Source organism: Paramormyrops kingsleyae, chromosome 24 (assembly GCF_048594095.1).
Source record: "Paramormyrops kingsleyae isolate MSU_618 chromosome 24, PKINGS_0.4, whole genome shotgun sequence".
NCBI lineage: Eukaryota > Metazoa > Chordata > Actinopteri > Osteoglossiformes > Mormyridae > Paramormyrops > Paramormyrops kingsleyae.
In genome coordinates this window covers 312777-337685 of record NC_132820.1, presented here as the reverse complement: position 1 = coordinate 337685, position 24909 = coordinate 312777, and the positions used below count along the sequence as shown (strand labels likewise).

General features: G+C 48.6%; 1 protein-coding gene across 4 annotated transcripts in view; it reads right to left on the bottom strand.

The window, feature by feature from the left end:
* The window catches only part of trpc5a (transient receptor potential cation channel, subfamily C, member 5a), a 50066-nt gene extending 25372 nt beyond the window's left edge, over nt 1-24694 (bottom strand). For 3 of the 4 annotated variants that reach the window (XR_011985168.1, XM_072706423.1, XM_072706425.1), the window contains exons 1-3: nt 24158-24694; nt 3659-4061; nt 1008-1529 (exon numbers count right to left, since the gene is read on the bottom strand). Coding sequence is in view for 3 of the 4 variants with exons in the window: in XM_072706423.1 (XP_072562524.1) it covers nt 1008-1529; nt 3659-4045 (909 nt within the window). In the remaining variant the exon portion in view is untranslated. Of the gene's footprint in view, nt 1-1007; nt 1530-3658; nt 4062-5362; nt 5409-24157 lie in introns of those variants that run through there. The other variant, XM_072706424.1, reaches the window with a different exon arrangement.
* Between the last annotated feature and the right edge of the window lie 215 nt (nt 24695-24909).

Sequence of the window (24909 nt, the reverse complement as noted above, 5' to 3'; positions counted from 1 at the left end):
TGGAGCCCGAACCCCGTATCCCATTCTGCTGACTGGAGCCCAAACCCCGTATCCCATTCTGGTGATTGGAGCCCAAACCCCGTATCCCATTCTGCTGATTGGAGCCCAAACCCCATATCCCATTCTGCTGACTGGAGTCCAAACCCCGTATCCCATTCTGCTGACTGGAGCCCAAACCCCGTATCCCATTCTGCTGATTGGAGCCCAAACCCCGTATCCCATTCTGCTGATTGGAGCCCAAACCCCGTATCCCATTCTGCTGATTGGAGCCCAAACCCCATATCCCATTCTGCTGACTGGAGTCCAAACCCCGTATCCCATTCTGCTGACTGGAGCCCAAACCCCGTATCCCATTCTGCTGATTGGAGCCCAAACCCCGTATCCCATTCTGCTGATTGGAGCACTTGGTGAGGTGTCACCAATCTTCATGGGATCACAGTGACCCTCTGGGGATTTGAAACATTTTTCCTAAGAATAACTAGCAAAGAATATTCTTATCCCAAAAAACTACAACCACAGTATATCTTCTCAGGTTGTCTAAGTTTCATACCTACTGTTTACTCAGTCTATCACAAAACTGAATGGTCATTTGATTCCAGCTCTGTTCACAAACTCCACTGCCTGCCAGTCGCCCGCATACAGCTGTGCTGCCGCCTCTGCTACTGGAAACCTGCATTCTGGGGTGGTTACTGGTCATGCTGGGAGCTTTACTGCAGTCAAGCTCATCGTTTCCCACCAGCTGAGCAGGCACTCATCACTCATACGTAATCGAAGGAAGGTGTAATGGCACTTCTACAATAAGCATTCATCTGATGAATTGCCCAACTCATTTTCAGCAAATTAACACATCAAGATGAAGTCTCGTATTCACATGCCAGTTTCGCAACTGTTTCCACGGCTCATTCACTGCTATGCTAACTTAAAGATGGAAGGGGGGGGTTATGTTCTCAGTGCCCCTGCCCCCATCTTGCCCCCCCACGCCCCAGCCTCCATGGAATGCCACCTACCTCCTTCTGATGGTACTTGATGGCCAGTTTCAGCTTGGCCAGGTCATGGCACTCGCGGGGGTCGAGCTCTTCACTGTGATCATCGCGGTGGTTAAGTATGATCTCCAGCTCGCGGGAGCTGCGTGCCTGGTCCAGTAGGTCCTTGGCAAAGTGCTTGCACTGCTGAGACAGCTCCTCGTACTCCTGCCAGAACTCATTCTCCACCTTGCTCAGCTCCTTCAGCTCCCAGCCCAGGCGGAAGGCGGTGAGGATAGGATCCTCGCTGGAGAGGGCGATGAGTGATGGGCTGGCCAGTGCCCGGTAGACGTTGAGGCGGGAGCGAGAATGGCGCAGGCTGTCCACCTCGGAGCTGGAGACACACTCCACGCAGTCGCAACGGATGCGGTGTGGCCGTGGTATGCTCACCTCGCGCTGCACCAGGAGCTTGATGATCTCGTAGTTATTGGTGTGAGCAGCCAGCATGATCGGCGTGATGTCAGGGGTGAACTCTGAGAACTGGCTGTCCATCATCAGCGAGGGGACCTGATGGGGCAGAGGGATGGACGGCACAGGGTGAATAACTGAAAAGATGAACACAAAGGCTGCGGAGAAGGAGTAAGGAGCATATGAGAACAGCCGTGTTTTTTCAGACTGAGCGGCAGGCTAACAGGCCGAGCTCTTCAATTTTAATTCCACACAAAGCCACCAGCTTAAAGGCCTCTCTAGCTACATGCTTTCCGCTGTGAACGGCAAATGAGTGAACAAGGCGGGAGGATGCAGGCGAGACGCAGGGCCACGGCAGCCCAGAGATGCAGCAAATATATTTTCATTTACACTATGTAAAAGAGGCAAGAAAATAGATGCATGCGAGAGTGCTGGAAATGAGGATGTATCGTCCGAGGGCAAGCTGAAATTGCTTTTTCTTCCCCATAATTTCATCTGCATGCTGAATGTATCTATCTGTACAGCTGTATTCACTGGGAAGGGAAAAAAGAAATATTACGCATTATTTCAACGCAATAACCAACTGATTGGTTTCAATTCGTTTTCATGAATCGCCAAACAGAGTTTCCGTTGGGGGGGGGGGATGTAGCCCTCGTACCTCCAGGACGCCCCCTTCTGTGTGTGTCTGTGTGTTTGTGTATCTGTTTGTGTGTGTGTGTGTGTGTGTGTGCATCTATGTGTATCTGTGTGATCCAGGTATACATTACATTGTGGGGACCAAAAACCTGCTATTTTGACGCCATTCTTTTGGTCCACACAAGGGGAAATTCAATTTTATAAAATCTGTGACTGCAATCAAAAAACTAAAATTGCCAAAAGTCTTTTAAAGTGTTTTATTTGGTTATTTATGGTTATGGTTAGGGCTGCGTAGGGGTTACGGTATCATTGTTGGGATTAGGGTTATGCCCATAGAAATGAATGGACGATCCTCATCTGTATGAGTATAGGTCTGTGTGTGTGTGTGTATGTCTGTGTGTGTGTCTGCGTGTGTCTGTGTGTGTGCATGTGTCTGTGTCTATGTGTGTGCCTGTGTGTGTGTGTGCGTCTGTTTGTGTGTGTGTGCGTGTGTGTGCGTGTCTATGTGTGTGCCTGTGTGTGTGCGTGTGTGTGCGTCTGCGTGTGTGTGCGTGTGTCTATGTGTGTGCGTGTCTGTGTTTGTGCGTCTGTGTGTGTGTGTCTGTGCGTGTGCGTCTGTGTGTGTGCGTCTGTGTGTCTGACTGCGTGTGTGTCTATGTGTGCGTGTGTCTATGTGTGTGCGTGTCTGCGTGTGTCTGTCTGTGTGCGTGTGTGTGTGTGTGTGTCAGTGCGTGTGTGCGTCTGTGTGTGTGTGTCTGCGTGTGTGTCTGCGTGTGTCTGTCTGTGTGCGTGTGTCGGTGCGTGTGTGTCTGTGTGTGTGCGTCTGTGTCTGTGTGTGTGTGTCTGTGTGTGTCGGTGTGTCTGTACACTGCAATGGACTGGCATCCAGGCCGGTGTGTCCCGCCCTTGCACCCTGGGCTTTGTGAGATCTGGGATCACTGTGGGCCTCAACTGGATAAGTGGTTATAGAAGATGGATGGATGGATTCATTAATGAAGAAAAATTAACTCATTTATTTCACTGTGAGGTTTGGGATCCCTGAAGAATCACGTTATTCACATATTATTAATTAATTATTTTACGAATTGTTTCATGTGAATTTGCTGATCGGAGATCTGGTCTCCTTCACATTTCCTTACTCTCTAATGCAGCCTTTGTTTGACTTCATGGGAGTCTAGGGTACCAGCAAGTACCTGCAGTTATTTAGTCAATGGATGCCTGTTAGCAGGAGTTCCACAGCACTGCAAGACAACTGGTGCTGATCAGCCATCTGGGGGCTTGTGAGGGTGTGAGACGTGGTGGATGGGGAGTCTCAGTTACTGGAAGGCAAGTCTGGAACATTCTCAGTCAAACTAATTAGTTTTGTGCTTGCTGCACGATACACGTGGCACTACTCAGGAAACACACTGGAGTAGAGGACACATGAGAAACAGATGAGCTTGAACAACTCTCCACAATAAGAATTTCAACATGAAAAATCAACCCTGGCTATGAACACAGACAGTAAGCTAATGCAAAGCCCAGAAGCCATTCAGAAAAGTGGCCTTCAGCGCCCCTACAGGTACTCCTGAGAACCTCGCCTGGCACCATACCTGCTTCTCCCCGCTGGGCCGGCGGTGGGACAGCAGCAGCTCCACGGCTCCCACCACCTCCTTGCGGATGGCGTAGAGGAGCGCGTCGCCCACATACACCCCATGGTTGAGGAGGAGCTCCATCACCTCCAGGTTCTCGTTCTCGATGGCGATGAGCAGGGCACTACGCCCAAGGGGGTCGATGCAGTTCACGTTGATGTTGTAGTAGATCTCAGCCTCCAGCAGGGCATGCTTCACCCCGGCGTAGTCGCCCTTCTCCACTGCCGTCAGGTAGGCCTTCTCTTCGGCCGACAGCTCCGCCTCCGCCCGCACAATCTGCAGCGGGATGCGGTCGCGGTATGGCGAGTAGCTCACCTTCTTGTAGTACAGCTGTGCCATTGGGTTCATGGTGCAGAGTCACTGCCTGGGAGTGAAGAGGAGAAGGAAGATGAAGTGAGATGGAGCGTAAGTATGAGCGAGGGCCTCTAAACGGTGTACAGTGTGTGTACCAGTGACAGCCGACGTCCAGTCTGGGGTGTCCCTGGCCCCTAAACTGTCCACAGTATGCATACTGGTAATGGGCAATGTCCTGTCCGTAAAAGTTTTTCCACCTTCCAAGCAACATAAAAACACAGAATAGACACGCACGGATTGTTCTCCAAACTAAATCAGAAATCTGGAACCCCCCCCCCCCTACCTAGACCATTTCCCCGGTCTCTGTCTTCAGAGGGGCTTGTTGAGCAAGCACACCCCAGCTCCGAAATGCCCACCCCCGGTATTATGAGCATGATTCCCATGAAGGGCCACTGGGCTGCTGTCCTTCCTAAATCACCACAGATCACCGGCGTAGGACATGAACAGGTCACGCCCAATTAACAGATGGGTCGTTAGGAGCAGAGAATCGATTTGATTGGTTACAGGATGCAAAAACCCTTGGAAATGGACTGGGCTGCACTATGAACGCTGCGGAATTACCAGCGAATCAGATCCGCCTGACGCTCCTCTTCGTTCACCTGTCGCTGCGGCTCATGCAAATGAGGGAGCCGAGAAATGAAGGCTGGGAACGACATGGCAAGAAACCGGGCAATTAAGGTGTTTTCCGGAACCAAGGCTGCGGCCATGCGGGATTTATTGCCATGTCCGTACGCGGCGGCGATGGGGCCTCAGCCTGGGGGGCCAGCGTGTCCTCAAAGGGACACTCCCACGCTCCTCAGACCACTGGATTTCTCCCCGTCGACTCGTCATCCTGCCAGCTCTCCATCTTGGCTGAGGGTATAAGGCGTATCCATGGAAACAGGAGAACCGCACGAGGCTGGTGCCGGTGCGGAGGCCGTGGGAAACCTGCCCGCCAAAGGCAGGCCGCGATACCCATCCATCAGACGGCAGGGAAGGCGGGACTCGTAATGTGAATTTAGCTGAAACGGCAGCGTCTCTACCTGCATTGCCTGGCCACATTCCAGCTCCGAACACAGACATCTGTTACGTTAAACAGCCGATTCACGCTTAATCAGTGCAAACCACTCCAAAAAGAGTACATACCCCATTAGCAAAACCAAACAAAAAAACAACATTTCACCATTATGCATTTTTCTCATTTCCAAAAGTAAGCCTTGTGACCCAGACTAGGACAGGAAGCTAGAATAAGTAGTTACTTTTCCTAAAATTCCAACCAAGAAAGAAGCATTTTAATCCGATCCCAGATAAACACCTTCCTACAGCTGTTACCTGCGTTTGGTAATCGAGCCTGCTGGTTTCACATCACCAGTTACTGTGACGCCTAAAAAAGAAAAAGCATCAGCGAGTGTAACTTCAACCAGCTAGTGACGGACGAAGGGAAGCGCAGGCAGGAGCTGCAGCGAGTGCATGAGAGCGGCCATTGGCGGCACAGAGAGGAAGGGGAGCGCAGGCAGGAGCTGCAGCGAGTGCATGAGAGCGGCCATTGGCGGCACAGAGAGGAAGGGGAGCGCAGGCAGGAGCTGCAGCGAGTGCATGAGAGCGGCCATTGGCGGCACAGAGAGGAAGGGGAGCGCAGGCAGGAGCTGCAGCGAGTGCATGAGAGCGGCCATTGGCGGCACAGAGAGGAAGGGGAGCGCAGGCAGGAGCTGCAGCGAGTGCATGAGAGCGGCCATTGGCGGCACAGAGAGGAAGGGGAGCGCAGGCAGGAGCTGCAGCGAGTGCATGAGAGCGGCCATTGGCGGCACAGAGAGGAAGGGGAGCGCAGGCAGGAGCTGCAGCGAGTGCATGAGAGCGGCCATTGGCGGCACAGAGAGGAAGGGGGAGCGCAGGCAGGAGCTGCAGCGAGTGCATGAGAGCTGCCATTGGCGGCACAGAGAGGAAGGGGAATTCGCTTGAGGAGTGCAGCTTTAACTAAAGCATGGGAAGGGCCGTAAACAGCACCGTTATTTCTGTCACCACAAGGAAAACATACAGCAAACTCCCCCACCCTTGTCGTATAGTAAACCTGTACTATACCTTATTAAAACCACTGACTACACTAACTGTACTATAACATCGAGGGACCTTCGTTTTGGAACATCAGACTATTCGTGAATAGTGAATAGTGGTTGTGACATAATGCAGTAATTCCTAATATTTATATTGCTAACTGGTTATGCTAGATGAATTTGTGTTTGTATTCCTATACTGGGCCAGGCTAACTGGAAACGGCAACGCACATTTTCCAGACACTTGATTAGTGCATTATTATTACCGCCGTGGGGCCTCTTTTGTATTTACCAATAGCGGCAATAGCAGCACCGCTGTGGTGTTTGAACTTTGGTTCCGGCTGTACATGAATGCAGGTACTTAACCACTATGTGGCAGCGTCACCCACTGCGAGTGCTCCTTCCTGGCACGGCTTTGCAGCAAAATGTTGTGATTTTTCACAAAGGGCCCCTGCACCATATAGCTTTGATCTAAAAATATCCTTAAGTTTCGGGTTATTTTTCACACCACTCATCCGTTTGCTTGGATTTTGTCAAAACGAATAAAACTAACTGTTCTTTCCCTGCAAAATAAGTACCATCAGCTTAGCAGGCTGAATAACATAATATAGTAGTAACATAGACGTGTATGTTTGCAGTAGGCCTACTTTTTGGAAGGGCATTTTATAAATAACATATACACGAGGAGACATTATTCATTATGGGTGGTAGCTGCTGTTTCATATGAGGAAAAAAATAAATATGACAAATCCGTCAAACTATACCCTCCAGAGCTCGATCTCATCTGAAAAGCCAGGGTGCCGTTAATGGGGTCAAACATTAACTTTAATATTGCGCAGGCTCTGCGCCGGCAAGTCCGCTCCCGAAAAGCCTTTTCCATGCACTGGTTTGAAGTTTCTCGAAGACGAGACTTACATCCATGTCGAGATTGATTTTCATGAATGATTTATTATGCCGGTCTCAGAATATAAATTTTAAGCCTAACAAAGCAATTGGAAAGGGCCGAAATTAATGGCGGTAAAATTAATTATAGCGAAGGAAGAGACCATATTGATGGGCTTAATTAAACGGGCCGCCTTAATAATGTAAGCTGCAATAAAGTGCTTCGGTCGGCATCGGCTTTAACAACAATTTCTCTCGGTGTCTTCAGTGAAGTTTGGTGATAAATAGCCAGCAATTACTTATATTGGGTCTTGTTTCATTTTATAAACGGTTAATTTGGCTACCCATAAACGACGTCCGCTTTTATCTTACTTACATATTAAGATATGATATTGCTAAAATACCTGTAAAACAGTTGGTTATTAGTTGCCGGCGTTCCCAAACAAAGCATCACTCTCAAAATCCTCGCACTGAAAAAATTAAAATGGAATGGTGCATATATCGTTGATGACTTTGATTAGGAAGTAGTTATCATTTTATTTAGATGTCATAGAGATAGATAGAGATAGAGGAGGCAAGATATTTTCTTTCCTCGGGCTGAAGCGATTGTCCCAGAAAGGGGCATCATTTTAGCATTAAGCCGTGTAATCTTGTGAAACATTACATTACGCCACTTGATGTCGAACCTACAAGCGGGACCAGCTTGCTTTATGGTTCACGGGAGAGAAGTAATGCCATCAGTGTAAATATGAATCAGAAACTCAGGTGTGCTTGAACCACCATGACATGCAGAACACATAATAAATATATAAAAATATAAACGACTATTATTCTGACTTGTAAATACAGCTCTCCATCTTCCTCTTCAGCAGATGCTGACTCGAGTCACGTTTGTTTGACAAGCAGTGAAGCTCCTCTGATTTCTCAGTTCCATCACGCACAAGCGCCTCCGCCATGGACACGTTTTGTCACCCTGTCATGCGGACAAATGTCAGCGTTGGTCAGTGCCTATTAAGGAGGTGTCTGGAAGAAATTATGGCAAAATATACCCCTGGCTCCTTTGTCATTATTCACTTTGGGCCACGTGGGGGGGGTGGGGGTGAGGGGGGGGCTTTGAGTCAACATACAAACAGCCTCTGAATTAGTTCAATGTCGACATGAAAGGGATTTCATGAACGTAACAATAAAGGCAGAAAATAATATATAATGTATTGTGGTTGTTGTAACTATTATTACTACTACTAATAATAATAACAATAGTTATAAACTGAAGTTTATGTACTCCGCTGAAAGAGTGAAAGCACATCACAGTCATTAACTATGTGGCATTGATGATATCACACTCATTTAATCACAGGTATCTCTACCAAGTCTAATTTGGTGATAACTGACTAAGCTCCATTACCGACTGGTTTATTTCTAATAAGGCATCGAAGACTAAAATCCACCCACCCGCCCATTCAGTTCCAATAACTGCTCGCCTGGCTCCAGGGCTGGTCAACGCATTAGATGATAGAGGCAGCTGTTCAGGATGCCAGCTTCTGAGGGGCACCAATTGAGCACATAGCCAATTTTATGTCTGCGCTGTCCAAGACAAAATAAAATTGTCTTGCTGGCACCTCTAGAAGCACTGGCTGCCCTCTGCAGTGATGGCACAGAACAGCTACGCAATGCAGGGCGACCCTAGAAGCACTGGCTGCCCTCTGCAGTGATGGCACAGAACAGCTACGCAATGCAGGGCGACCCTAGAAGCACTGGCACCCTCTGCAGTGATGACACAGAACAATTACGCAATCTGGGGTGACCCTAGAAGCACTGGAGCCCTCTGCAGTGACGGCACAGAACAGTTACGCGATGTGGGGAGACCCTAGAAGCACTGGCACCCTCTGCAGTGATGATACAGAACAATTACGCAATCTGGGGTGACCCTAGAAGCACTGGAGCCCTCTGCAGTGACGGCACAGAACAGTTACGCGATGTGGGGAGACCCTAGAAGCACTGGAGCCCTCTGCAGTGATGGCACAGAACAGCTACGCAATGCAGGGCGACCCTAGAAGCACTGGCACCCTCTGCAGTGATGACACAGAACAATTACGCAATCTGGGGTGACCCTAGAAGCACTGGAGCCCTCTGCAGTGACGGCACAGAACAGTTACGCGATGTGGGGAGACCCTAGAAGCACTGGAGCCCTCTGCAGTGACGGCACAGAACAGTTACGCGATGTGGGGAGACCCTAGAAGCACTGGAGCCCTCTGCAGTGACGGCACAGAACAGTTACGCGATGTGGGGAGACCCTAGAAGCACTGGAGCCCTCTGCAGTGATGGCACAGAACAGTTACGCGATGTGGGGTGACCCTAGAAGCACTGGAGCCCTCTGCAGTGACGGCACAGAACAGTTATGCGATGTGTGGTGCTCCTACAAACAATACAATCAATAGTGCTGGCATGGATATAGGAATGCTGCGACCTTGATGGGATCTGAATCCATACACCAGGACACTCATGGGACACTCATGGAATCACTGAGACATTAAATCACTAAGGGTTAGGCGCAGTTGAAATCCTGAAATTCATCACGTGAACTTTTCTGCGGGAAGTGTCCACATCTTTCATTTCTATGCACCGCCTATAATCCTTGGAGGAACCAAATTGATAGCATAACCACAGCATAACATCAGCAAGGCTGATGAGCTCATTTCTGTTTAGCAAGAGAATTTAAAAATTGCAGCACCTTCCGGAAGGTACTATAAATTAAGTATATTTCTGTCTGGCTGACAGATTGGCTATATTAGCATCCATCCATTCCCCCATTTTCCTGGCACCACACAGGGCACAAGGCAGTGGCACTGCAGTGCGAACATGATGTCCATCAGCTAAATTGCCCTTTTCAGCTGTGACCTCAACTTAAACCTGTGAGTGGCCTTTCTAAAAAACAAAGAATCCAATAATTCACACATGGAATCTCATCCTCACGTCACACCCAGCAGCCCAAACACCCTGCCCATGTCTGCAGAGACAGACACCAGTAATGCCTTCTGGATGGTGTCCAAACAGCCTGCTGTGCTTCGAGGAAACTCCAGATCAGACCCAGTGTCATTTTTCTCCCACCACATGTCCATGAGCTACCAAGCAAACAGGCGGTTTTATTACAGAGTGCCATCGCTCCTTCTCTGTGAGCAGCTGTGTCCTCTTCTCTTTGAAGTATAATATTACACTATTATTTCATCATTTACGTCCCTCTTACAGTTTACAGCTGGTCCGTTACAGAGACAATGCAGGGTGACATGAGCTTTGGCTGAGACTTCAAACCACAACCGAATGTTTGCAAGTCCTGCACCAGCTGGCCGCTCGCTGCCGGAAGGCGTTAACGCTAAATGCAAAACGCTAAACACAGCAGCAGGAGTGGCTTATCCTGAGGAAAACTTTGCCGTTGTTTTGGAAAACTGCCCAAGCTGATCTACAGGCTCGTCAATTTAGGGGTGAATTTTCATATTCGGAACGTAATAATTCTTTCCCTAATTGACCATTTTTTAAGCATGTTTTGTCCATAGATGAGAAGTGGAGCGTGATTCTCCTGTGTGGGCTCGTCCTGTGCCAGTGCCGATGCCGGCGGGGGGAGGTCTGAATGATTCAGAAATAGTAAACGTTTGATGGTGCTTCCTGTTTGATGTCAGGAAGGGGGCAGGTCTGCTCCGATGAAGGGAGCTGTCAGGTGGTGGATCCACGCGGGGGCCATGTGGGCCCCCATCTCCTCACTGCACACGAGGCTGTGGGGCCTGCCAGCGGGATTGGGGGAGGGGCTGGAGCGGCCATGTTCGTGGGGGCGGCAGCGTAAGCAGCCCGCAGAGAGCAGGGGGTGGGGGGTGCGTCAGTTTCTGCAGCAAAGCATTAGGCGGGCAGTCTGGGGGGAGGATCAGGGCCCCCGCGTACAGGCTGGCGAGCTCCAGGAGCTCCATTATTCCCCTGAGAATGAACACCCCCCCCCCTCACATATCCATTTTCTCCTTTAGTGCTCAGCTTAAACGGAGCTGGCTCTCACCAAACGTTGCAGACTCCTGCAAACACGGTACTGGAGATGAGCGAGAAAATCATGTGGGGTGGGGAGGGGGAGAGGCAGAGAGCGAACGCAGTGCCGAGTGGCTGCGCTCTCCGGCCCGGGGCGCAGTTTGCCTTTTAACGCGCCCACAGAGCCGGACATGTAGCCGGTGAGCTCACTGCTAACGCTACACAAACAGCGGGATGGGGGAACGGGCCAGCAGGATGAATCACTGCAGAGCTGGTGATCACACCTCTAACTTGTTATTGTTGTACACATGCAGTAGCGCCATCCTTCTCTTACATTTTGTCTTAATTTCACGCAAAGCCACTTCTCCCAGATATAAATGCACAAAGAATGCCGCCATCATCCCAGACTCGGTACATGTAACTAAGGACGCAGCTAGACAGTCTGGGCCTCCTGACAAAATGCATAATTGTATGAATTTAAGGGCTCCCGTGAAATGTCGGACTCGCCGAACCTGCCAGGGTATCCATACCCATGCTGCACCCCTGCATGTCCCCCTCCCAGATTTATAACACTCCCCCAAGGCATGCCTTTTACAAGCAGACTGAGACGACCCGTTAAATAACTAAGCCAATCAGAAATTTAATGAAGTGATTAAAACCGGCAAAATGAAAACCGACAGCTACATAAAGTCACATTTATTTCAATGGGACGCAGGTCTGAATAATTTAGGATCTCAGAACAATGTTTCTGCTGACTGACGAATTACCGAAATTGCCTGGTAGCCAAGCAGTGGTCTCTAGGCCACAGCCCACCCCCCCACAACCCCCCACCACAGCCCAGGAATGATGCGCTCGGGAGCGCGGCTCAGTGCCTGCAGTGAGAGAGCACTAACAAGAGGCAGCCGGCCGTCACACTTCCAGGACACGCTGATGGAGCTGAAGCAGCACGAGTCAAGTAGTTGGAGCGTTAGCATTGGCTTTAGCATTAGCAGCCTTAGCAACAATGTAGCAGAGGTATAGTCAGTGTTGACATGAGTACGACTGTGATGGCCGAGCTCAGGATTCCCATGGGGGCCACAGCTGAGGAGCAGTGAGGGGGGAGGCTAATAGTAAACGTCGAGCAGCAGCATAATCGCAGACATCAAACGACACACCACCTGTACTTGCACAACATGTCTTAATTGTTTTTGTTTGGGTGATAATTTTTGGGGGAGGGGGCACAGGCGAGGGGTGAATCAATCGTCACCCACCCCCAAGCATGGCACCAACAGTGAGCATATTAGAGGATGTAGTATGACTCCAAATTATGGTGATGGTTTTAGGGGGAAGTCTGGTTCACATTGATTCACTTTCCCCGAGGCTTATTGCCAGTCATCTTCTTGTTTTCATTCCTCATAACCCCTTTGTGCTTCTGTATTCCAGTAAAATCCCTATTCCTTCCTCTCATGCTTATATTATAAGCAAGGATGGACATGACTGGTACGCAAGTACGCATTCACCTTTAAAAAGGATACGTGCGACAATCGATTGTTTGTAAAAGCGCGATTGCGTACTTATTTTATGTGCATTTGCTCTGCTATGGCAAGAAAATACCTTCTATTTTAACCTGTATACCGCAAATGAAGTAGAGTTAGCATATAAAGATTAAAATGCATTATATTTTGTTTTCATATCAGCGCAAATACACATAAAATAAGTCCGCATTTACACTGTTACCACAATCGATTTTCGCACGTATTGCTTTTAAAGGTGAATGCGTACTTGTGTACCGGTGATGTCCATCCCTGCTTATGAGGGCCAGTTTTTCTTGAGTAGGTTCTACGCTGTTTTAACACTGATAGCAGTTGCAGTAACCAATACTACAGGAAGAAGGGTCCTGGGAGGCACCTTAGTTTAAAACTGGGCTTTCAGTACTAAGCACATGTTGAGCATGTGAGTCTTTGTGTTAAAGTCTGTGTGCTGGGGACTGCGTGCGTGTTTGATGAGAGCAGTGGTTCATGAAGGTATATGCGTATATAATAATCGGTCACTCCAGTCTAACATTTTCTGAGATGGTACGCAGTGCAAAAAGTTTGAGAACCACTGGGTTAGAGAATTATGTGAGTATGTTTGTATAAAAGACTGTGACTGTGACTGTGCCTGTGCATGTGCATGTGTCTATGTCTGTGTGGATTAGGTTTATATTACATTATGGGGACCAAATGTCTCCCACAATGTAATAAAAACCTGTCATTTTGACATTGTAGGGACAATTTTTCAGGTCCCCACAAAGATCTGTAAATGCAATCAAAAAACCAAAAGTCTTGTATTTTGTTTGGTTACTCATGGTTAAGGTTAGGGCTGCGTAGGGGTTAAGGTCGTCATGTTGGGATTAGAGTTTTCTCCATATAAATGAATGGAGAGTCCCCACAAAGATATAATTACAAACCTGTGCGTGTCTGTGTGTATAAACAAGGGAATGTGTCTTGCGGAACACGCAAAGAAGCACTGAAACTTTCTTATCCTGAATGTTCAGCAATGTTTTCTAAGCCATTCTAAACTTCGGAAAACAGGAAAACAAGCTGAAATATACCAGTGAGGGTGGGATGTCAAACCTGCCATTTGCCAGTTCCAGTGACATACAGTGACTTCAAGGACTGCAGGGCTGGTGACCACACTGCATGTCTGCATGTTCACCATTAAAATATGAAACTGCCTGCCACTGTATAAAGACCAGGATAAGCTGCCTTAGTAATGTTTCAAAGGCTTTCTGGAAATTATCTGAAGGATATGAGCTTATTATCTTGTTCAATCAATTAAATAGACAAGAATAAGTAAACATCAAAATTTAATTAGCGGATAAAATTATGTCTGAGTGATTTGTAACTTTTAATATTGCTAAATGGTCATCATATTTCACTACGGCAAAATCACATAAACAATATGGCATATCAATACGTTTTAATTTCTGCAAAAGACTTTATGAAGGCTAACACAGTTTGCTTAATTACTCTATTACTACACTACTTTTCTTCGCATTTCATTTATCCTGTACATACAATACATGTAATAGACTCCTTTGTTTATTAGTCAATTGTTTTTTTTCCCTACAGTTGATGGATATTCATGTTGATGGATATTACAATCTGCATATGCTGTTGTGTTTATTACTCTCTGTTGTCAAGTGGCTCCCCCTTCAGGAGCCCGACTCCAGCCGAATGCATGGCTTTATATGCCTTTACGACCTACAGAGCTGCGTGAACTGGAGCTTAGCTCCTACTTGGGCTTCCCATTACAAACAGCTCTAGGGGAACAGGCCAGACGTCAATGGTGGAGACGCCATGAGGGGTGTGATTGGAAAGAATGGGATTCTGCTGGACTGTTATTGGACCTCTGTGCAAGAGACAAATTGTTTATATGGAACACAAAGTTCAAACACAGACACATTCATAAGTGTACATGGTACCAGAGCACTCTATGACAAAGGTCAATGGTCAGTCTTGCAGTTCATCTGATTGGTTTTGGATGCTTGGATGAAGATGGGCATAGAGATAGCACCCAACCGCCACTTGATGGTGAGTTGGATTCAGTGCAAGGTAGGGAGACCAGATGGACCAAGAGGAGCCAGACAAACCAATAGGGGTTGCTGGGAATATCTGGCTGAAGCTCGTGCTGTATGTGAGGTCAATGAAACCCACACCACCAGATAATCTCCCACGTGTCACGTGAGGTAGGGGTATTTTTTGTAAATGGGGCATCTGGCCAGAAGGTATTTGCTGTCTGTAATGGCAATAACCTTTTGACCCTCTGATGGACATCTCTGCTGAGGAAAGCTGTCGACCTGAAGAATGATACCTTCAGTGCAATTATTGCATTGAGATCACCTGAGTCAGCTGAATGGTACTTACAGGCGAAAGGGGAAGTAGTGAAGGCAATCATGGAGGCAAACGACCATGAATGGCAGGTGTTTGGAGAGGTCATGGTGGTGCCAAAGATGATCTAGTGAACCATTTGATGCCTCAGGAGAAGGTAGCAGGCTTTTGCTTGCTTTCCAAAACTTTCGTTATGTTCATGCCCCAGGAACTCGGCCCGATTCTAATTCTTCAAGGGCAGTTCCAAAGCCCTTTTTTAGTGCCTGCTCCAGACTTTCATTCAAACACAATCTACTGGGGAGGCACTTACAGCAATAGCTTGCTGATTGGTTGATGCTTACAGTGATAGCTTGCTGATTGGTTGATGCTTACAGTGATAGCTTGCTGATTGGTTGATGCTTACAGTGATAGCTTGCTGATTGGTTAACCACAAGCACCTGTGCTAACTTTGAAGATACACAGGAGTGCAGGCAAAGGAGATGTGAGTAGTGAAGTTGCGAGTTGATCAATAACCAATATACACTATATGGACAAAAGTATTGGGACACCTGGCCATTACAGCTACAGGAATTTTCATGACATTCGTTTCTAAATCCATAGGCATCAATATGGAGTTCGTCCCCCTTTTGCAGCTGTAACAATTGCCACTCTTCTGTGAAGGCTTTCCACAAGAATTTAGAGTTTGTCTGTGGGAATTTTTGCCTGTTCATCCAGAAGAGCATTTGAGAGGTCAGGCACTGATGTTGGTCGTGAAGGCCTGGCCCGCATTCCCATTCTAGCTCATCCCAAAGGTGTTTGATGGGGTTGAGAACCCATGTCTTTATGGACCTTGCTTTGCGCACTGGAGCACACTCATTCTGGAACAGAAAAGGGCCTTCCCCAAAATGTTCCCACTAAGTTTGAAGCATAGAAAATGTCTTGGTATGCTGAAGCATTAAGAGTTCCCTTCACTGGAACTAAGGGGCCTAGCCCAAATCCTGAAAAACAACCCCATACAATTCTCTCTCCTCCACCAAGCTTTACAGTTGGCACAATGCAGTCAGGCAGGTAACGTTCTCTGGTATCTGCCAAACCCAGACTTGTCCATCAGACTGCTGGATAGAGAAACGTGATTCGTTACTCCACAGAACATATTTCCACTGCTCGAGAGTCTAGTGGCAACATGCTTTATATCACTCCATCCATCACCTGCTCGGCCAAGGAACCCCATCCCATGAAGCTCCCGGTGCACGGTTTTGAATTGAGCTCTTTAGAACAATGCAATCTTTCACACATGTTTGTCAAGTTGACTGCATGGCTGGGTGCTTGATTTTATACACCATTGGCAATGGGTGTGAAACACCAGAATTCCATGATTAAGAGGCGTGTCCCAGTACTTTTGTCTAATTTCACCAGTGCCAGCAGTGAAACTTGCCAGTGCTTATTAGCGGAATAACGTTACATCGTTTTTTTATTCTGTGGAAAACTAAAGATCGATCTGCTGGCCAGATTTAATAATGGAATATTAACATGTACCTGGTCATATAAATAAAATATAAATAGCCTATGTCCCATTTTAATCATGATCGATCCCCTCAAATAACTAACAAATAACAACTAATAAAATTACTTATCCTTCATTGCTTTGGGATGGTGGTGTAGTTTCGTATGAAATTACATGTGAAATTTTACCTACCAGCTTTTTGTGTCTCCCATGCTTATACAGCATACAGGGACACATGAAAGTGGCAGGAGCTACAAAAGTTCCAGGCCAGGGAGCTGTGAACAGGGACCAGGTTCCGGGGAGCTGCGAACAGGGACCAGGTTCCGGGGAGCTGCGAACAGGGACCAGGTTCCGGGGAGCTGCGAACAGGGACCAGGTTCCGGGGAGCTGCGAACAGGGACCAGGTTCCGGGGAGCTGTAAACAGGGACCAGGTTCCGTGGCATCGGTGTTAAAGCACCCTTAGAGGAACTCCTCTGTTTTGGAAAGGATGCAGGAGTAGGAGAAATCTATGCAGCGATGTTGAAATCACTGGATGTTTTGGGTGCTATTTCTGACGTGTCTCTTCAGTGTTTCATGAACAGTGGGTACAGAACTCCTGTACTGACAAACTGGGGTGATTTTTCCTATTTTTACAAAGGGAAACCAGACAGTGTGTCCCTCCTACAGGGGATCACACTTCTTAGCAGGCCCAGGCAGATTTTTTTTGAGGGGTAGGTGCTTAAAGATAATGAAGGGGCACTCTGTACTTCAAACTGAGGAGTACGTAAACAGGGGGCTGCTGATGATGGTGGAAGGTAGGATTCAGGAAGAGCAGTGAGGATTCCAGGCCGGAACGGGTGTCGGCCTCCGGAAAGGGTGGACTTCTCTTCATTCTCGCTTGTGATTTTCTTGGCGAGAATATCAAGGTACAGTTATGGCTGCAAAGGCATATGGCATGTGGGGCCAGGAGTGACAGCTGCACCAGAGATAATGGCAGAAATTCCAGCATAAAGACTGCCAGGTCCAAATGCATGACTATGGCACTCTTTTAGAAAAGAGTAGCTCATTCTGCCCTTAGTGAAGGAGTTTAAGTAAAGTTATGAGAGAAGGTGAGACTGACAGGCAGATAGATTTGGTGACAGTGGGGGTCTGTGTTGGTGGTTTACGGTTCAGTCTACAACCATATGAGCTGTGCATAATGACTAAAAGAACATAGTGGTTACTACCATCAGCCAAAATGAGATTTCAATGCAGGGTTACTGACCTCAGAGTAAGGTGTTCGGAGATCGGGAGGGATTTCAAAACAGAGCTGATGCCCCTTCAGATCAAGGGTCGCTGTCTGAGGCCTTTAGGCCATCTGACATGGACATGAAGGGCCCAGGGAAGACCCAGGACAGGCTGGAGATTATACCTCCCAGCTGGCTTAAGAACATCTATGGATTCTCCGGGATGACCAAAACTGTCTGGTCTGACCTACCTTGCATGCTGTCACCATGAACATAACCAGGAAAAGCTGAGATGCTATTCCAGCAGCAAAGAATAGCATTCAATATTTCCCTATCCGCTCGGTAAAGTATTCTTATCTGCAATATTTCTTCAACATTTGCTATTGGAAAAAATACATATTTTGAAAAGTGAGTCACTTGAGACTATGGTCTATGACCAGAGGAGGAAAAGAACTGACACATACATAGAACCAAAGTGACACTTCTATAAGATCCAGAAACATCCCTCCTGAGATCTTTTTTTTAGATCCATCTGAGCCTTTCATAACCTGAGAAACAAAGCAGTAAGTAAAAGCCGGAAGCCTCATCTGTGCTTTGTGGTAATGTTGTTTGTATCTTAGAGAGACAAGAAAAGAGATGTTTTGATTGGACAGAATCATGAATAGTGCATGAGGGCATTGTTATGGAAACGTTTGAGTTGTAGCAAATAATTATAGCGATGTGACAGAATTTGCAAGGCGGTCATTAAAGTTGCAATGAGATCAGGGAGTCAGGATTTCAGCCAGGACATTATAGACCTTCTAGCCTTCATTCTGCCAACTTCTCTCCAGAACGTTGCTATTAATAGAGAAATTCTTTGGCTAAGAACAAGCATTACAAAGGCCTGCATGTGGTGACTTTGGGACCAAAAAAAGTTTCACCTTTGGTGGGTTTGTTCCGAAACAGGGTGCCTCTCCAGAAAGGTGTAGCAGTAACATGCAGCAACTCTGGGCCAGAGATGTTGAACAATATGAGCTGATTTAAACACAGGCAATGGAACAATAAGACCTTACAGGCTAGAAGTGATATACCTCCAGGTGCTATTCATATCGGGGGGATGCTGGGTGCCCCCTGCTGGTGCCTCCAGGTGCTATTCATATCGGGGGGATGCTGGGTGCCCCCTGCTGGTGCCTCCAGGTGCTATTCATATCGGGGGGATGCTGGGTGCCCCCTGCTGGTGCCTCCAGGTGCTATTCATATCGGGGGGATGCTGGGTGCCCCCTGCTGGTGCCTCCAGGTGCTATTCATATCGGGGGGATGCTGGGTGCCCCCTGCTGGTGCCTCCAGGTGCTATTCATATCGGGGGGATGCTGGGTGCCCCCCGTTTTTTGGTCTTGCTCCCTGTTATTTCTTTGCCGCTCCATCCAATTTGAGGCATGCGATACAGAGCTGTGATGTGTGAATAATGCAGGGCCCCCTCCCCCACTGGGCTCAGCTTTGAGGTGCATGGAGACCCTGGGGCTGGGTGCTCACCTCTCCTGTGGTACGCAAGATTTGGTAGTGAAGGGGGGGGGTTGTCAGTGGAAATGCTTCTCCGTGTCCAGTGTGCCGTTATGCAATCAGGGGCAGGTCCGACATGGGGGAGGGGAGCGGGTGGGAAGAGCACCACAGTGCAGAGCAGCCATTTGCTGCAGAGCCAGCACACTGGGGTGGCTGGGGGGGGGTATCGACGTCGTGCCATTGTGCATCAGTCACGGGCACATTGGATGGGAGGCTTTGCTGCTAAAGTCTGTCACTGTGAGTAAAATGGCAATATGAAACCCAAACAATGCTAGAGGACCCCTCCCCACCCCCGAGGAACGGGTGCAGCTTCTGAAGGCGCTGAGATTGGACAGTGGAGGGTGATGACAAAGCTGAGTCTTTGTCTTGGGGGGCGATGTGCTATGAGGAATGGCAGAGTGCCACCATGCCAGCCAGCTTGGGGGTGTACAAATGATGCCCCTCGCCCCCCCCCCATGTTTTTAATATTATTTATTGTCTTTCTGCTAACTTGTCTGAAACAAGGCTTGGAGGTGATGAGGAGGTGATGAAGATGACCAGAGGGAGCTGTCGGTGGAGAGGTGCGGCCCCCACCCACGCACTGCCGCACAGCACCAGGAGGTCATGCGTGAAAGGGGGTGGCCTCACTCCCTCCTGTTTGCTGCACCAGCGAGATGGATTAGCGCTCCTCAAGAAGTCCCGCGCACGGTGGCAGGGGGAGGAGCGCGGAGGCGGTTGCTCCATGCCGCTCTCTCTCTCTCTTGCTCTCTCGCTGCCTCCCCAGAGAGGGGGGGTGTGGGGGCAGATATTTACTACAGCGCCAGGGAGACAGAAACCCGGGGCATGGTCAATGCAGGTGCGCAGGAGCTGCAACTACAGGAGGGCAAACTGTCGACTACCAGCGGGAGCAGACCAGAGGCACAAAACAGCTCACGCCTCCAAATTCCACAGCCCCAGAGAACTAATATAGCTAATGCCATGTTGAATTGTACACTAACTGTATAATATAGCTAATTCTATTATTACACTGTGAGTGTTGAATTGTACACTAGCTGTATAATATAGCTAATGCCATTATTACACTGTGAGTGTTGAATTGTACACTAGCTGTCTGCTTGACCAATGGTTTCTTTCCTCTGGGCTTCTTGTGTAACAGATTTTGTGGTGTACACTGGTGCGAATCATAGTCTGGGTGAAGCTGGAGAAGCCGTGAATGTCAGCTGCACCCAAATCGTTACTGAGGACCATCACACATTACTGAGGACCTTCACGTATTACCAAGGGCACCTCATATGTTACTGAGGACCCTTATCAATTACTGAGGAGGCCTCATTACTGAGGACCCTCATGCATTACGAAGGACGTCTTATGCATTACTGTGGACCCTCATGCATTACTAGAGATCCTCATGCGTTACTAAGGACCCTCATGCGTTACTAAGGACCCTCATGCGTTACTGTGGACTCTCATGCATTACTAGAGATCCTCATGTGTTACTAAGGACCCTCATGCATTACTGAGGACCCTCATGCATTACTGAGGACCCTCATGCATTACTGAGGACCATCATGTTTTACTGAAGACCCTCATGTTTTACTTTTCATATTTCATATGTTACTGCGCCACAGTCCGGAACCAAGCCATGTCTGATGGTTCAAGAAAAACTGTACAGCTGTTACAGAGTGGAAAACATGGTTTGGCCTTTTGGTGATGACCAAAAAAATGTAGTTCCTCCAGGAAATGAACGTAGCTTAAGAGACGTGATGAATCCTTGGCTGGAAGGTGCTCAAGGATCAATAGGTGGGAAGGGTGGCAGGACCTGCAGCATGTCTCATTAACCAAACATTCACATTCATTAAATTGTGGTCCATTAGGAAGATTTGGAGGATTGGGCTGCCTTCAGTGTGGGGGTGTGACAAGTGGGTGAGCAGGGGACCCTCAGGTTCATATACAGACAGTCTGTCTTTGCCTCTAGGGGACCCTCAGGTTCATACACACAGAGTCTGTCTTTGCGTCTAGGGGACCCTCAGGTTCATACACACAGAGTCTGTCTTTGCGTCTAGGGGACCCTCAGGTTCATACACACAGAGTCTGTCTTTGCCTCTAGGGGACCCTCAGGTTCATACACACAGAGTCTGTCTTTGTCTCTAGGGGACCCTCAGGTTCATACACACAGAGTCTGTCTTTGCCTCTAGGGGACCCTCAGGTTCATACACACAGAGTCTGTCTTTGCCTCTAGGGGACCCTCAGGTTCATACACACAGAGTCTGTCTTTGCCTCTAGAGGACCCTCTAGTTCATACACACAGAGTCTGTCTTTGCCTCTAGGGGACCCTCTAGTTCATACACTCACAGTCTGTCTTTGCCTCTAGGGGACCCTCTAGTTCATATACACAGAGTCTGTCTTTTCTTCTAGAGGACCCTCTAGTTCATATACACAGAGTCTGTCTTTGCCTCTCTCCCTGATGCAACGTTTAATGCCATGTTTCAAAAGAGCAATCGGCAGCCATAGTCTAAAAAATCATGCACTACAGGCATGTCTACGGGCTTGCAATTGCAATTGTAGCATATGTGTGTCTGTGTGGAGTCAAAGTGTGCAGTAGTACAGTGTGCGGTCACCATGTATGGTCGTAGGATGTGCGGCCACTGTATGTGGTTGTACCATGTGTGATGGTACCATGTGCAGTCAGCATGTACAGTTGTACTATGTGTGGTCATACCATGTGCTGTGGTACTGTGTGCACTCACCATGTGCGGTTATACCATGTGGGGAGGTACCATGTGCAGTTGCCATGTGCGGTTGTACCATGTGCGGTGGTACCATGTGCGGTGGTACCATGTGCAGTTGCCATGTGCGGTTGTACCATGTGGGGTGGTACAATGTGGGGTGGTACCATGTGCAGTTGCCATGTGCGGTTGTACCATGTGCGGTTGTACCGTGTGGGGTGGTACAATGTGGGGTGGTACCATGTGCAGTTGCCATGTGCGGTTGTACCATGTGCGGTTGTACCGTGTGGGGTGGTACAATGTGGGGTGGTACAATGTGGGGTGGTACAATGTGGGGTGGTACCATGTGCAGTTGCCATGTGCGGTTGTACCATGTGGGGTGGTACCATGTGCAGTTGCCATGTGCGGTTGTACCGTGTGGGGTGGTACCATGTGTGATGGTATCGTGTGCAGTCACTGTGTGCCAGCCTGGCAGCTACCGGGCAGCTCAGTTTCTCCCCTGCGACGATGGCACAGCTGGGTGAGTGCCACAGACAGTCATGCTCAATAACGACACAGAGGATGGCAGTGGAAGCCAAAACAGTGCCTGCGACCACTTTTAACGACACATAGAGAAGCTGAGGCTGGCTCAGTGGACACGGCTGGGTCCCATTTAGCCAATTTACAGTGAAAGCAGGGAAATACTGTGTAAAATATTACTATTAATAATAACACTGCAATAGCACATAATGGTCTTAACACTCAGGATGGATTCCGAAAATTAATGAAGATTTTACCCTGAGGTTTGTCATCAATGCAATTTTAACTGGTAATTCAAACCCTTTAGCAGGTTGTATTATGGCGTGCAGAACAGACTACTGATGATGTTAATGGGTGAGTGGCTGGTTACTATCTTGGGCAGGAGCAGCAGTGTGTGCCTGGGGAAGAGGCAGGGCCGAGGTGCCCCCCACCCCCGACCCATTGCCAGCCCCAGGACTGCGGGCAGGGATGAGACACACGTGTGTTTCCATATGAAACACGTTGCAGTAAATCCCAGCTATTGTTCCTGACACATTACTGCAAAACAGCATCTTTAACTCTGCTCCTCTAAAGCAGGAGGAGATGGCTGTACCATAACAGAGAGAGGTCTGCGATGCAGCTTTCATCTTCGCAATGCAGCACAAACACCTGTGAATGTATGTGCGTGTGTGTCCACATGCATGCATGTGTGTTTGTGTGCGTGTGTTTGTGTCCAGAAAGTATGTACTAAACATGCATATTCCACATTGATCATTACTCTGGGAAATAATAAGTGCATAACTCTAGACTTGTAGCTCACAAATCTTTGATAATCACCACCACCCCCCCCCCCCAACACACTCACAACCCCACCTGCACGCACACACACACACACACACGCACAAAGACAGACACATACACACACACACACAAACACGCACACAGACACACGTACGCACAAAGCAAACAGAGCCAGTTTCCTCTCTGCTCCTCCAGCTGAAGAGAAACAGCTACCAGGCTCAGCACCATCACAGCATGGCCAGATAAGTCACTCCAGGTGGCCACTGGATGGGTTTTACCTGTGCATCACGGACTAAATTCAAAGGCAGTTGTGATTTACGGCCGTTATAACAAACAGTGCGGCACCTGTTTGCTCCTCATCGCTGTCGCGGCTCAAGTACCACCAAGTTTTCTTCGCTTATCCACTCCATGGTGATGGCTGTCTTTAGGGATGATGGGGCATTTTGTCTCCCTCCTCCCACATGAGTCGTTTATCTGTTTCGATTTATAGATAAACTACAGCTGGAAGTTTCTATTTTCCATTCCACACTGTGCAAGAATCTCAGTAATCCTTCCCAAAAATGACTATGGATTAAAGATTGTGAGTGAGATATGTTTCAGAGCCTCTCAGCATCCATGAGCAATTTCAACGCATATCTAAGGGCCAGGGGGGTGCAAACAGCGGGGGTGCCCCCTTGGCCACTGGGATTGGCTGGTGTGTGCAGGTCCAGCGTTGAGGCCAGGGCATCAACGCATTTCCAAAGCATGCATTTGCCACCAAAGACATTTTCCCTTGTTATTTGATGGTAACAGAAAATAATCACCACTAGACACAAGCCTTTCCTGTTAAGATCATTAAGACTGCACAGATTTTCCAGACCATTCCATACGCCACAGAGATAAACATTAACCCCATTCGCACTTACTCTCCCCCCCTGAGAAATCACACAGTATGAGTGTCTGGAATTAAAACCTGACAGATCTCATTAAGTAAAAAATTCTAGGAAACATGCAAAGGCAGATGAAAATGGAGAAGGTAAAACCAAAAATTTTTCTTTACGCTTATTTTCTGGTTAAAAATTATTTCACCGAGGGAGGAAAGAGAGAAGCAGGGAAATGACACTCACCTGATGTGGTCGCTTACATGGTTCGTTCCTCCGCCGTGTGAAGCTGGGCAACACCGGGGGGGGGGGGGTCTCAGGAAATCCTCATGGTGCTGGGGCAGATGAGGAGCGGAGGCAGAGCCGTCAGCGCCGAGGAGGGAGCGCGCGGGGAGGCGCGGGGCAGCGAGTCCGGTGCGGGGCTGCGTGCTCGCCTTCAGCGTGCAGCTGCATCTTTCCCGCTCTCCCCGGGGGGGTAGAGAGACACCTGAAGCTGTGAGGGGGGGTTTAGGGGTGGGGGGGCGTCACTCCGGAGACTGCTGTGGATGAATGGCTTCTCCTGGCGACACGATGGGCTTTCGGTCCCAGCTCGTCTCCCGGCTACTCCTGCGGCGCGGCGCCAGTGGTGGCTCGGCATGCCGTCGTGGCTGTTGTCATGGTGTCGGATGAGCACTGTTGCCGTGACGGCGGCAATCTTGCTTGTTGCCTGTGTCTCAGAGGCGCCCAGTGCTGCTCTGTGCGTCCGTTTCTGCGCTCTGCCAAAGCGCTCTGCCTCTCCTCTGTTCTGCGTGTTATCCCCCCCACACCCTCCCCTCCCTCCTGCGCTCAGACCCCTCCCCTCGCCTCCAATATCAGCCTGTTTTGCAGCTGCTCCTGCTCTCTCTCCTCTCCCCCCTCCTCAAATTGCAGGTCAGTGGTTACAGTATCTAGTCTTGAGTCCTCCTGTTGCTCTCAGGCTATCTTTTCAAGCCGCCCCCCCCCCCCACTCAACCAACACG